This window comes from Schistocerca gregaria, chromosome 2 (assembly GCF_023897955.1).
Source record: "Schistocerca gregaria isolate iqSchGreg1 chromosome 2, iqSchGreg1.2, whole genome shotgun sequence".
Taxonomy (NCBI): Eukaryota; Metazoa; Arthropoda; class Insecta; order Orthoptera; family Acrididae; genus Schistocerca; species Schistocerca gregaria.
Window position 1 is genome coordinate 815,426,415 of NC_064921.1, and position 14,279 is coordinate 815,440,693.

General features: G+C 38.1%; 1 protein-coding gene across 2 annotated transcripts in view; it reads left to right on the forward strand.

The window, feature by feature from the left end:
* Positions 1-11,534, forward strand: part of LOC126335141 (solute carrier family 23 member 2) — a 259,625-nt gene extending 248,091 nt beyond the window's left edge. For both annotated transcript variants that reach the window (XM_049998101.1, XM_049998102.1), the window contains exons 11-14: positions 4,516-4,595; positions 5,233-5,374; positions 5,467-5,587; positions 11,175-11,534. In XM_049998101.1, the coding sequence (XP_049854058.1) occupies positions 4,516-4,595; positions 5,233-5,374; positions 5,467-5,587; positions 11,175-11,259 (428 nt within the window). In that variant the 3' untranslated portion in view covers positions 11,260-11,534. The remainder of the gene's footprint in view (positions 1-4,515; positions 4,596-5,232; positions 5,375-5,466; positions 5,588-11,174) is intronic.
* The last annotated feature ends 2,745 nt before the right edge of the window (positions 11,535-14,279 follow it).

Here is a 14,279-nt window from a genome sequence, read left to right on the forward strand (position 1 = left end):
GTCCCCCAGCCTAATTAAATTTTCCTCTTTCTTTACTAACTGAATAATTTCTTTTCTCTCATAATGCATTCTTTCAATCCCTTCAGCAACTGTAGGGCTAAGGGTCATATAAAATTGTACTAGTGTGATGGATATTGGCTTCATGATGATCTTAGCTACAATGAAGCTTTTGTTATTGTGTTCATAGCAGTTTACCTACATTCTTATTTTATTCTTCATTATTAGACCTATTCCTGCATTAGGGGCCACCCATAAAGTATGTCACACATTAAAAGGCAGGTGGGAGTCAACAAAGTGTGACATTGTGTGATTGGGGGAAGGGGAGAGACTGGTCATAAGCTTTGCAACATTAACTCTATAAATATTTGTTTTGTTTTATAACAATTCTGTCACTATTATTTACTAAGGTTTAAATTTGTTTGTATCACTTTTTGGCATGCAGCATCTACACAGTGTGATTGGTGTTCACACTTGCTGTACTTAAGGTGTTGCATATTGGCTGCCTTGACAAAAGGTCAATACTGCCATTGAGGCTGCCCATGTTCAATATTTTACATGCTTACTTTTAATTGCATGAAGAAACCAAATGGGACATACAAGAAGACACTAAAGATATTAGTATGCAACTGAGTGGAAGCCAGTTACCTCAAACAGTACCTAAATCAGCCCTTTGTCAGAACACTTCTAGGAATAAAATTGTAATATTAGACTCTGGGCTTAATAGCATGCTGTTAGCATGCAGTGCTGAGATGATGACAGATGTAGCAGCAAAAAGAATGACAGCATTACGTAAAGACATTCAGCAGGAAAGAAACACACTGAAGACAAGGATCAGTGCAGCAAAGTGACAGAAAAAAGTTGTGATTCTAAAACTTGAGAAAGTAATTCCAATTTAGCAGCAGCTCAAAATACGAAATACAGTTGGTAGACCTAAAGTAGAAGAAATTCAATCTGGTTTATGTGAAGTCACAAAGAAAATTGCAGTTTTTGGTGGTGCAACTGATGATCAATGTCACACTGAAATTATAAGGTCCTGCAAAACAATGGACGACTTAAAAGCTAAATACTTACAAAAGGCTATACTATGAGTCTATCAGGGTTATGTTTAAGACTCCTTCCCAAACATGTCAATACAGAGGAAGGGAAAAAATGTGGTAACTGTTTCTGTTAAATTGTGCAAATCAGGATCTACATTTCACTTAAATCAAAAATATGGGAAATTCTATATGATTACTATAAGAAACCTTGAATCTTGAGTTTCAATTTTGGGCTCCAGCCACGTATTCTTTTTATCTATGGATGATAAAGCATGTGTGATACTACAGCAGAAATTTCTCAAACACCAATATTAATGCACCTTGACTACTGTGTGAAGTTACGAGATCATGATTTCAAGGTTACTGAAGAACTTAAACTTATTCCCTCTGTTTATTCAGGTATTGTAATGAAGAAAGATGGTGAAGGAAAACCTGCAGCTGGGACAGACTGTGGGCCTACATTCTTGGTGGTTCATAGTGGAAAACATTCTTCTTCTAATGCAGAGACTCATGCCACAGAAATACAAAGACTTTCTGAATTACAACTTTGACTAGTAAGTTGAATGACTGAAGGAAGATACAAGGCGAATTAGACAGAATTTCCATTTTGTGTGATGAATGGCAGCTAGCCCTAAATGTGGAAAAATGTAAGTTAATGGGAATGATTAGGAAGAAGAAACCTGTAATGTTCAGATACGTTATTACTAGTGTCCTGTTTGACACAGCAAAGTCATTTAAATATCTGGGTGTAATACTGCAAAACAATATGAGATGGAATTAGCATCTGAGAAATGTGGTAGGGAAGGCAAATGATTGACTTCTGTTTATTGGAAGAATTTTAGGAAAGAGTTATTCACCTATAAAGTAGACCCCACACCTGTATAGCACACAGGTGCAACCTATTCTTGAGTACTGCTTGAATGTTTGTGATCTGTACCAGATCAGATTGAAGCAATTCAGAGGTGAGCTAGTAGATTTATTACCAGTAGGTTTGAACAACATGTAAGTGTTACTGAGATGCTTCAGGAACTCAAATGGGAATGCCTGAAAGAAGTGACATCCTTCTTGAGAAACAATGTTGAGAAAATTTAGTAAACTGGTGTTTGAAGTTGACAGCTGAATGATTCTACTGCCACCAAAATATGTTGTGTGTAAGGACCATGAAGAAAAGATACAAGAAATTAGAGTTCATGTGAGGCATATAGACAGTCATTTTTCCCTCACTCTATTTGTGAGTGGAACAGGAAAGGAAATGGCTACTGGTGCTACAGGGTACTCTTCGCCATGTGCTTACAGTGGCATGTGGAGTAAGTATCTGGATTTAGGTAGGAATCTGTGTGCCAGTCTGGGACAAGTGAGTTATAGTTTCAGCTGTACAACATTTTAAAGATTTTGACTTGGATGCTATTTACATTGAAACAAATGCTCCAGGAAGAAGTGAATTTAATAGAGTGGATCAGCTGACGGGACCTCTTAGTTGCGAACTTAGTGGTGTTGTTTTAAAACAAGACAGCTTCAGTTCACACCTTGATTCCAGTAATTCAACTACTGACTTGAAGCTAGAAAAACAGAATTTTGAGAGTGCAGGCATCATGATGGCTAATATTGGGAGCCAATTGGTCATTGGCTACTTTCCTGGGGTAGCTCCAAAACAATCATGAAAATGTGTGAATTGTGTCTATGGCTTCTTACTCCTAATTAATTTTATTTAGTCAACTGGCCAGAAGTCCTATTCTTCATGTCATTTAGTTTAAGCCTATATATTTTCTTTTTAATTATCTGTCCTCCTTTCCTGATTAAGGAATCTTGCACTTCATATTCTGACCTGTATAATGCTAGTTTAGTTTTTCATCATGAGTATATCCACTTGAGTAGTCCCCTCCCAGAGATCTGAATGAGGCTTATTTTACCTCCAGAATATTTTACCAAAAAGTATGCCATCATCATTTAACCACGTAGAAGAGCTGTATGCCCTCAGGAAAAACAACAGCTGTAGTTTCCTCTTGGTTTCAGCCATTCATAATACAACAATGGCCATGTTGACTGTTGTTTCAAGGCGAGATCAGTCAGTCATCCAGACTTTGCTGTTATGACCATACACATATACAGACAAAATAGCAACCAAGTAGGCAGAAAATTATAATTTGTTTATTTTGGAATGACATTACATATATGCTTCTCATTAAGTCATCCAACTGTGGTGAATTAGTTACAGAAGCATAGGGATACTCCTAAAGGTAGCATGAGGACTACTGTCTGACAGTAGACTATCATGGCTAGTCCCATCGAAATTTCATTGTGAAGCAGTAACGCAGTGAGGTGTAGCCCAAGGCCTAAGTCTGGACTGGGATGGTTATCCATTAAGCACAAGGAATAAAGTTTGGTGTCTGTGTCTACCAAGATGAAAGTTTCTTACCGTATTGGTGATAAGCACAAGTGTACCACAAATGAGGATCTTTGGAGCAGTCGGCGTAAAGCCTGGAGTGTACCCCTATGTGCTCTGGCTAAATTATTGCCTTGGTGGTTGTACACAGTACGGACTATTTTCAAGCACGTGATCTTCATTGGGGTATATAGTTCCACACTGTCTGAGCCTCCTCTCATTAAAATAATAGCTGCCTATCGGTGAGGGGAGTACCTCCAGTGGTGGCATCCTGATATTCTACTGATAATAACCCGTTGTTGTTGTTGTTGTTGTTGTTGTTGTTGTTGTTGTCCTGCCTGCTTTGTGATGTGGGCACCCAATACTGTTGTGCCCATTTCTCATTGATGTGGCACTGGAAGGCTCATGAGTCAGCAACCCATTGCTTTGCTGTCAGAATGCACATCAGACTGTAACAATTGAACCTGCACCTACCTGAAAGGCTGCTGTCTCTCTTCAGGGACCAAATGTTTGTCTGGTCTCTTCACAGATACTCCCTTCTGTTATTGTTGTTGCACCTGTGTGACATCTTGTCAGTATAATTCAAGCACTCAGGCCACCTCACCTTGGCATGGTCCATGACTCATAACTTAATACTTAAGTTATGGAAGCTCATTGTCAGAGTTCCAGTATGAAACAAACACCAGTGCACTGCATGCTGACAGACAATGAAGCACAAGTACATGAAGTATATATCCAAAACTGTGTAGCTATGGTGCTGAAGATGGAATTAAGCCTCACCACAAGAACTATGAGATACAAAAAATGAAAACAATAAATAAAAAATATTAGCCCTGTTTTTAAGACATGAATTTGCACTACCAAACTTCTTAAAACCACAATTGCAAGCTATTTCTCTAAGAGTGTCACTGAAACTGGTTCACTGCACACTGGCAGAAAGTGAATCAAATTATGAGATTGTAATAAAATTGGGTAGCATCATCCAAACTTTTTAATATAGAGATTATCATAGAGTCATTAGTTCTAAAAGTATTTTTTAAGTGTGTTCCATGTAATAAAAGCTATGACTTCAACTAAAATACTACATTGTTTCAGGGTTGTCTGCACTTCAGTATGTAGATCTAAATTCATCAAGAAATCTATATATTCTGGGATTTTCTATCTTTTTCCCATTGGTACGTGTACAGAATACATAATTCCATTTTTAAAATGTTAAGTTTCATTTAGTGAAGTTAACAGTTATTAATATAGAAAGAAATTTTCACTCTGCAGTGGAGTCTGCACTGATATGATGATTTGGAAGGTAGGTGACGAAATACTGGCAGAAATGAGGCTGTGAGGACGGGGAGTGAGTCATACTTGGGTAGCTCAGATGGTAGAGCACTTGCCCGCAAAAGGCAAAGGTCCTGAGTTCAAGTTTCGGTATGGCACACAGTTTTAATCTGCCAGGAAGTTTCATATCAACACACAGTTTTCTGCAGAATGAAAATTTCATTCTGGAAACATCCCCCAGGCTGTGGCTAAGCCATGTCTCCACAGTATCCTTTCTTCCAGGAGTGCTAGTTCTGCGAGTTTTGCAGGAGAGCTTCTGTGAAATTTGAAAGGCAGGTATGAGGTACTGGCAGAAGTGAGGCTGTGAGGACGGGGCATGAGTCATGCCTGGGTAGCTCAGATGTTGGAGCACTTGGCCACAAAAGTCAAAGGTTCTGAGTTCGAGTCTCGATCCAGCACACAGTTTTAATCTGCAAGGAAGTTTCAGTTACTAATATGTTTCTAAAGAACACTGTATTTTGTATGTGTTGAATGTTACAGGTGCTTTCAAAATGGATGGTAAAGCAGACAAATGCTATTCAGACAGGAAGTGAAGTTGCTGACAGCATATTTACAGTGTTATGTAGCACAAGTATTTTGGTTGGTGGTTTTGTAGGCTGCTTTCTTGACAACACAATTCCAGGTAAAGCAACAACTGGGAACTATTTATATTGCCTGGCTTTAATGCATTCATTCATGGAACTAATATGATTAATATTTGGCATTAAATGGCAGGTACGCCAGAAGAAAGGGGACTGATTGCCTGGCAAGCTGAAATGAATCTTTCAGCAGAAGGCAGTGACAGTGATGGACCCAGTACATATGATTTCCCAATTGGTATGAGTGTCTTGAGGAGGTAATTTACCAGTTTTCTTAAATATTTTATGAGATTGCTAATGTGGTAAATATAACATTACATGAAGTTCAGACTTTGCACTTCCAGACTTCAAATATGTCTTATCAGCTTACAAATGATTGAATAGTTTCTCAGTAGCAATAGTTAATATCTCACAATCTGGTTCCTATTTCTGTAGTGTTTACAATTCATTCACAGTCTTTGCTTGGAAGCACATCTACAGATTTTTTTCATTAGTGCAGATAGACAGAAATGCCAGTATGTGTTTCAATCTGTTCTTTGAGAGCCTTGAAGAAGCCTCACCACAGTATGTGTTTTCATATATTATTTTCATTACAGAATTAATTTTCACTGTGCAGTAGAGTGTACACTGGTAGGAACTTCCAAGCGGATTAAAACTGTATGCCAGACCGGAACTCAAACATGGGACCTTTTTCTCTTACTGGAAAGTACTCTACCAACTGAGGTATTCAAACATAACTCATGATCTTTCAACCAGTACCTCACTCTTACCTTCTAAACTTCCACAAAGTAAATCTGTGAGGGTGGTTCATGAATCATGCTTGGATAGCTTAGTTGGTAGAGCACTTGTCTACATAAGGTAAAGGCCCCGGCACTGAGTCACAGTCAGGCATACAGTTTTATTCTGCCAGGAAATCTCACTACCTTAACTGCTCATTTTTGTAAAACATGTTTTCTTTACTTCCACTGTAATAATCTGATAACAGACAACAATGAGTGGATCTACGTAAAATAAAATAACATTATTATTAGTGTTGCATACAGAGACAGTACTGTACCCATCAAAACGTCTTTCAGAAGTGAGCTACATGGTGCAGTGGATTCAAATCCCATCCAGCCATCTAGATTTAGATTTCCTGTGATTTTACTAAAGAACTTAAGGCAAATAATGGGTTAATTCCTTTGAAAATAATATGTCTGATTTCATTTTTCATCCTTCTCTAGTCTGAGATTGTACTCAGTCTCTGACAACTTAATTTTTTATGTAACAATAAATCCTAATCTGCTTTCCTTATTTACTTACTTTCTTTTGGGAAGAATTTTATGAAGTGATTCGCATGGACAATTGGTAGGAGCAAGCAGAGCATAGGCATTTCTGTAATTTCTGGAACAAGTGAGGCACTCTTGTTATCATGTTGTACATACTTTTCAAGTAAAATTTTTAGTTCATCCAGTTGCTTTCTACCTTTCCTCTTTCATATTTTTATTATTATTTTCTGTTGTACAGTGTAATTTTCATCTAAATCTCCTTTGCACATGTTATTATTCCATATCTTTCTCTTATTTTCTCAGCTTCATTCCACTTGTGAATAGTTCTTTATGCATGAAAAGCACAGATTTTGAGTAGTTTAGCTCTGTCCTCAAAGCTGCGCATCACACAAATGTGAGCGAGGCTGTTGGTTTAGTAATTAAGGGTCTGATGCAGCAGTCAAACATTAGGTATGATGGAAGGATGAGCTTGACAGACTCCTCTTCCTCCTCCTCCTCCTCCTCTTCTTTTTCTTCTTTCTTCTTCTTCTTCTTCTTCTTCTTCTTCTTCTTCCTCCTCCTCCTCGCCTCTTCCCATGTCCCTACATGGTCAGCATTTTTGTATGGGTTTCAGCCATATTAGTGATAGTTGGTGGCTAGATACCCCTCCTGTTACCACAAAGATGTTGAGTGAATAAAAGATCACAGTTTCAGATAAACATATTTAAGGTCATGTGGACACCTGAGCTTTAAGGAAATGAATTAATATGCATTCCAAAAGAGATAAAGTATCAATAAAACAATTCATTTTCTATGATATTGTAAAACCCTCTAATGTAATAAGTATGTACTACTAAAATGGAAATTAGCAATCAGTAAAATACATAGTATATATCAATAATAATAAACCTCTAGGATGGAAGAGAAGAAAACAAATGGAAAAAAGATCTTGGAGAAATACTATGCAGAAAATTGGCAAGAATAAACTAAAATTTGACTTTTTTTATTGTGGAAAAGCTTAAGGACATCAAAGGGAATATATATCTTGTGTTCAAGCAGGACTAATCAGGAGAATTTAGTGAGAAGCAAAAGTTTGTTGTGCATCAGTTCTTAGCCATACTGTTTTAGCATCTATTGTTGGCAAGATATCATAAATGTTTCCAGAATAACGAATGGCGTCCTGCAACCAATATACTTCAGAAATACCAATTAACTATTGCACTTCACATTATGCCAAACAATAGCAGAAAAATAGGGCACTTTACATTTTGCCACACTCATTCAATTCAAGAACATCATATCATTATTACTCTCTTAATACCCTCAACTATTGACAAAATTATGTATGTGCGGATGGATTACAAATAAAAGATGGTTGTAATTGGCAAGCTTTCAGAGCCAGTGGCTCCTTCTTCTAGCAGAAGGGCTGAAGGGGAAGGAAGAAGAGTGAAGGAAAAGAACTGGAGAGAGGTCTAGGAGAAGGAGTAGATTTCGGGAGAGTCACCCAGAACCATGGGTCAGGGGAGACTTGCCATATGGGATGAGAAGGAAAGACTGATTGCTGGGGACTGCTTCAGATGAGATTTGAAAACACAGCGGTTTAAAGATGGAAGACATGGTAATATGCAGACACAAATTACTGCTTAAACATCATGCACGAGTTAACATGAGTGAAAAGCTAAAAGCATTGTGCGTAACAGAGTTTGGAGGGGGCAGTGAAAAAAATAGATGGGAAAGACAATGAAAGATGTAGAAAACTAAAACAAAGTGTAGTTACAGTGAAGAAATGCTGAGATGGAAGCAATTAATGTAAATTAAGGCCAGGTGGGTGGAAGGAGCCAAGGACACATTGTAGTACTAGTTCCCACCTGCGGAGTTCTGAGAAACTGATGTCTGGGGGAAGAATCCAGATGGCACGTGTGATGAAACAGGTGCCGAGGTCAAGAATGTCATATTGCAGAGCATGCTCTGCAACAGGATATTGTGAGTTTCACTACACACTCTGCATATGCCCATTAATCTTAATTGATAATTTGGTGGCAGTCATGCCAATGTAAAAGGCTGAACAGTATTTACGTATATGACATGTGTTATTCTACAGGTGGCTCTCCCTTCGATAGTGTATGTTTTGCCAGTTACAGAGCTGTTATAGTTCATGGAAGGAGGGTACATAGGGCAAGTCTTGCAGTGGGGACGATCACAGGGGTAGGAGCCATAGGGGAGGGAGATGGTTGCAAAAAGAGCATAGGGTCTGACAAGAATGTTGTGGAGATTGAGAGGGTGAAGGAAAGGTATTCTAGGTGTAGTGAGAAAAATTTCAGACAGAATGGATCTCATTTCAGGGGATGATTTTAGGAAGTCATGGTCCTGTCAAAGTAGCTGGTTAACACATTTCAGACCAGGATAATACTGAGTCACCAGTGATGTGATACGAAGTTGTTTTTTGGAGGGATCAGCAGCACCAGGTTTGGATGGCTTTTTAACTGGACTGCTGGGATAATTACATGCAGTAAAGGCTGAGGTGAGAATGGTGGTGCATTGGGGTAAAGAGTTTGCAGCCAAACAAAAATGTTTGCCTCAGATGCCAAGGCTGTGTGGGAGGGAACGTTTGACATGGAAAGGATGGCAACTGTCAAAATATAAGTACTGTTTTCTGTTGGTGGGTTTAATGTGGACAGAAGTGTGAAATTTATCTGGGAGAAGGTATTCAGAGATTCCAGGAATTTTAACAGGCCAGCCTCAACATGAGTCCATATGGTAAAGATGTCATCAGTGTATCTAAACCAAACCAGGGGCTGAAGACTTATGGACCCTAGGAAAGCCTCTTCCAGGCAACCCATGAAAAGGTTGGCAAAAGCATGCTATGGCCATACCCATGATCTGTTTGTATGTCCGCTCCCTCTCCCACCTGTTACATACAATGCACTTTTCACTCTTATTAACTCATGCCTGATGTTTAAGCAGTAATCTCTGTCTGCATATTGTCCTTTCTTCCACCTTTAAGCTCTCAGGTTTTCAAATCTCATCTGATGCAGTCCCCAACACTCAGTCTTTCCTTCTCATCCCATACAGTAAGTCTCTCCTGACTTGCAGTTCTGGATGACTTTCCCGAAATCTACCCCCTTTCTTAGACCTCTTCAGTCCTTTTCCATCACCACTCCTCCTTCCCCTTCAACCCTTCTGCCACTGGCTCCAAAAGATTGCCGATTGTGGTTGGTTGGTTTGTGGGGGTTGAAAGGCCTAGACTACAAAGGCCATTGGTCCCTTGCGAATTACAACCATATTTTGTGTGTGTTCTGCTACTGCTTGGTGAGTAGATTTTTTATCTATCCAATTAAATAATTTTCTCTTAATACTTTGCCAGATTTAACTTTAACTGAATTCTTGCCTCAGCAACTTTTCTCCAAACTCTTCAGTGTTCTTTCCCCAATCCCCCCCCCCCCCCCCCCCCATTTCCATCACAGTATGAATAGTTATTGTTGTTCTCCTTCATTTTGCTATTATTGTTTCTTCCTCTTCTCCTCCTCCATCTCCTCCTCATTTTCTCTACCTGTTCTCCTATAATTATTGTTTCTGTTTGTTAAGACGTGCAATGTGCAACTTATTTTCCCTCCTAGCTGCTCCTTGTACATATCTTGCTATTGTAGCTTCTGAGACATATATCCCCTTTTGTTCTACAGTTTTAAATCTCTGTTGTATCCTTTTTTCTCTTAAGATACTAAAATGGCAATTACAGCCGCAACTCATTAGGATTCTTAAAACTTAGAAAGTTGCTGTCAGCTACACTTCCGGAAATATTTTTTTTTTTTTAAATTTTGGTAAAGTGTATAGAAATAACATGACTTAAATATCATAAAGAGCATTCTGAATGGAAGAATAAAAATGCAGATGAAATAAAAAATAAACTGAAATAAATTCAGCTACTTTAAAGAAAAACAAAGAGAGTGAGTTGATTCAGTAGTTAACACGTTAGAGTTATAGTTGGGAGGAGTAGGGGTCAGATAACCATCTGGCCATACAAATTTAGGTTTCCTATCATGTCTCAAAATCAGTTAAGGCAAATGTTGGAATGGTTCCATTAAAAAGGCCACAAGTAATTTCTTTCTTATATTTGTCAATTCTCAACTGATAATCTGTAACTGGCTACCATGTCACTGACATTTAATTGACAATCTTGCATAGTATCCTTTCATGCAAGACAATACAGTTGGAATAGATAATGAATCATGTAAAAATAAAAAAGTTGTAGGTAAGAAGCATATTTGCTTACTGTTAGACTATAGAAAGATGACAATGAATTCTGAAAATGAATCTTAACAAGTTTGTCACTAGATTGGCAAAAATCAGAAATTCAGATAAATATAGTGTGTTTTCCTGGAAATGCTTCACATATACCTTATTAAAACCACTCTTTCTCTCACCCTCTTTTTTCTTTTTGGAATTTACCTAGCAAAATTGTCACAATAAAATAAGTACTCCTGAAGTGCTTAAATGTTAACGGCATTAACAGGCACCACAAAATGAATACAATGAGATTGCTTAAACAACAAAATCTTGGTTCCAGACAAATAGTGTAATTATTATATTTCTTTTACAGGTGGACTTGGACATCCTATTTGCCATTTTCGCCAACGTACAAACCAAGAACCTCTAAAATGTGCAGCAGGAATAAAATCTACTAATGGCACCCTGAAGTTCATCTCTGCTGCTTTAAACAGACTGAAATCTTTTTTTACCATTTCCATTTTCTTGCATTTAAATATATTGTTAAGTAAAACCTTCCACTAAGACAATGCTTAATTGAACATGATGTCAAGCCACTAATTTCTAATACAGACGAATTTGTGGTTCATGATTTATTGTGTTCAAGAACTACGTACTCGCTTATGGATGAATAACGTTGTTACCTAAGATAGTGTGAAACCTTGATATCAAAAATAAATAAGAGTACAAGTCATTAGGTAGTTTTTCTGGTATCATAATAAATAGTGAACAGACTTAAGTTTCCCCACAGATAAACTTTTAATTTCGTTTCTCCTACAAAAACAATGTTCAAATTAGTGTGCAATTAATGCAGATAAGTAGGAAAAACAATCCTACTATATACTCTTCTGATATCAGCACCATGGGAGTGATCTGAATTATTATGAACACTGAATAAATGTTCAACTGCCAGGATCACTAAAATCACTTATTCATACAGATGACCAGTTCTGGCAATTCTCTGTTGCCATCTTCAGGTCTGCAAAATATGGGATGAAAAATACTAGGATACAGCAGCTAACATAACAGCACATATAATTATATCCAAAATTTGCAATACATGTAATAGCAACATACGTATGTTTACATGATTACACTTGCAATCGGTGCAATAATATGTGTGTATAGCTGTATTTTTTTTTTAATTGACATCACAACTTATAGTATAGCTCATGGTTCCAACAAGGACATACATTTTATATCACCACTTATTGTACCATACTGAATGATCCTACATCCATTAATATACAATGATTGGCCAGAACATTACGACCAACTACCTAATATTTGATACGTCCACCTTTGGCACAGATAACAGCAGTGATGCATCATGGCATGGAAGCAATGAGGCTTTGGTAGGTCACTGGAGGGAGTTGGCACCACATCTGCACACACACACAAGTCACCTAATTCCCGTAAATTCTGTGGAGGGGTACAATGGGCTCTGACGCCACATTTAGTCACAATCCCAGATGTGTTCAACTGGATTCAGATCTGAAGAGTTGGTGGGCCAGCACATAAACTGGACTTTTGCCACTGTGTTCCTCAAACCACTCCATCACAGCCCTGGTCTTGTAACATGGCGCATTGTCTTGTTGAAAGATGCCAATGCTGTCAGGAACATTATTGACATGAAGGGGCATACATGGTCTTCAACCAGTGTATGATACTCCTTGACCATCATTGTACCTTGCATGATCTCCTCTAGATCCATGGATGCCCATGTGAATGTTCTCCAGAGCATAATGGAGCCACTGCCAGCTAAACTCCGTCCCACCATACAGGTGTTATAGAGCTGTTCACCTGGAACAAGACAGATCTGCATCCTCACACTGGCATGATGGAGAAGGTAATGGTAACATTTTGGCACTGTGTCAGTCACCAGTGCCAATGGTCATGTGCCCATTTCAGTCGTAGTTACCGATGTCGTCCTGTTAACATTGACACATGCATGGGTTATCGGCTGCATAGGCCCTTTGTTAGAAGTGATTGGTGCACTGAGTGTTCAGACACCTTGTACTCTGCCCAGCAAAAAAGTCTGACATCAATTCCAAATAGTTCAATGCCTGTCCTGTTTTACCAGTCTCCTCAGCCTACAATGCACAACATTTGTAGTGAGGGATGGTTACTGAACCCCATGACATCTGGACATGGTTTCACCTTAGTTTTGCTATGTGTTGAAGACACTACAGCACTCTTCAAACACCCAACAAGTTGTGCCATTTCCAAAATACTTGTGCCAAACTTCTGGGCCATCACAATTTGCCTTTGCTCAAACTCAGAGTGTGTGTGTGTGTTCTCCGTTCTACCCACAGACAACTCACTAAACAATACTACATGCACTCTGCATGTGTATGACTAGCAGTAATTCCTCACCAGGTGATGCTGTTATCATCTTGATGGGTTTATATCAATAGTATGTTGGTGTTCATAATGTTCTGGCTGGTCAGTGTACATCTAGTGTTAAGGACCACGAGGACAAGATGTTTTTCTGTCACTTTGCTTGTGAGTAGAACAGAAGAGGAATGACTAGCAGTGTAAAAAGTACCCTCCACAATGCATTATGTGGTGGCTTATGGAGAACATATATGGATGTAGATGCCACGAAATACTTTTTGTTGCAAGCTGCCCAGTTATGTAGTCTCCCTATACTGCCTAAAAACCACAAAAGGTGACAAATTAAACACAATTTAGAACCATTGAGCTGTGAAACAGAAATCAACTAGTAGCTGCTACATTTAACATGAAAATTTCTGATTTCTTTAGTACCCTGGGTGCCAAATAACTCTGAAATCATTAGAAAAATAGTTATTGAACTTTTTTTTATTCAAAAACTAATTAGTAATTTTCTTATATCAAATACAGATGATTCAACAATACCCAAGAACATGTATGTGCACATTTCTACTCAGACCAGTGTGAATTGCAAGGAAGAGTATTGCCTCTGTGTGTGCAGTGATTATCTAATCATGTTTGAATGGTCCTTACAGGAACAGTATTTACGGACTTGTAGTACATTCCTAGGTTCCTCGCTTAATACTGTTTCTCTAGACTTTGAAAATAAGTTTTCATAGGAATATATCTGCTTCACAATGACTGTCATATTTAATTCATTTAAAGTAACTAAATTTGAAGGAAGGTTAAAGACTTGTAAGACCAGACAACTAGTGCTAATCATGAACCCTATTATGTAAAATACCTTTTTGAAATAACTAAATTCTGAAAGCAGTTCTTTATATCAGCATTCCAAATTGATCATATGTGCAAATGATCAGCAATTGCAAGTTGCTTGTAATGCAACAGATGTTGAGCAGTGAGCAGCAGCCATAGGAGCAGTACTATCCGCTTATATACAGAATTTAGCAGTAACTCTTTCTTTGTTGTCTACATTCAGGAGCATTTTTTTTTATTTACATGTTTGTTGATTTTTGCAAGCATT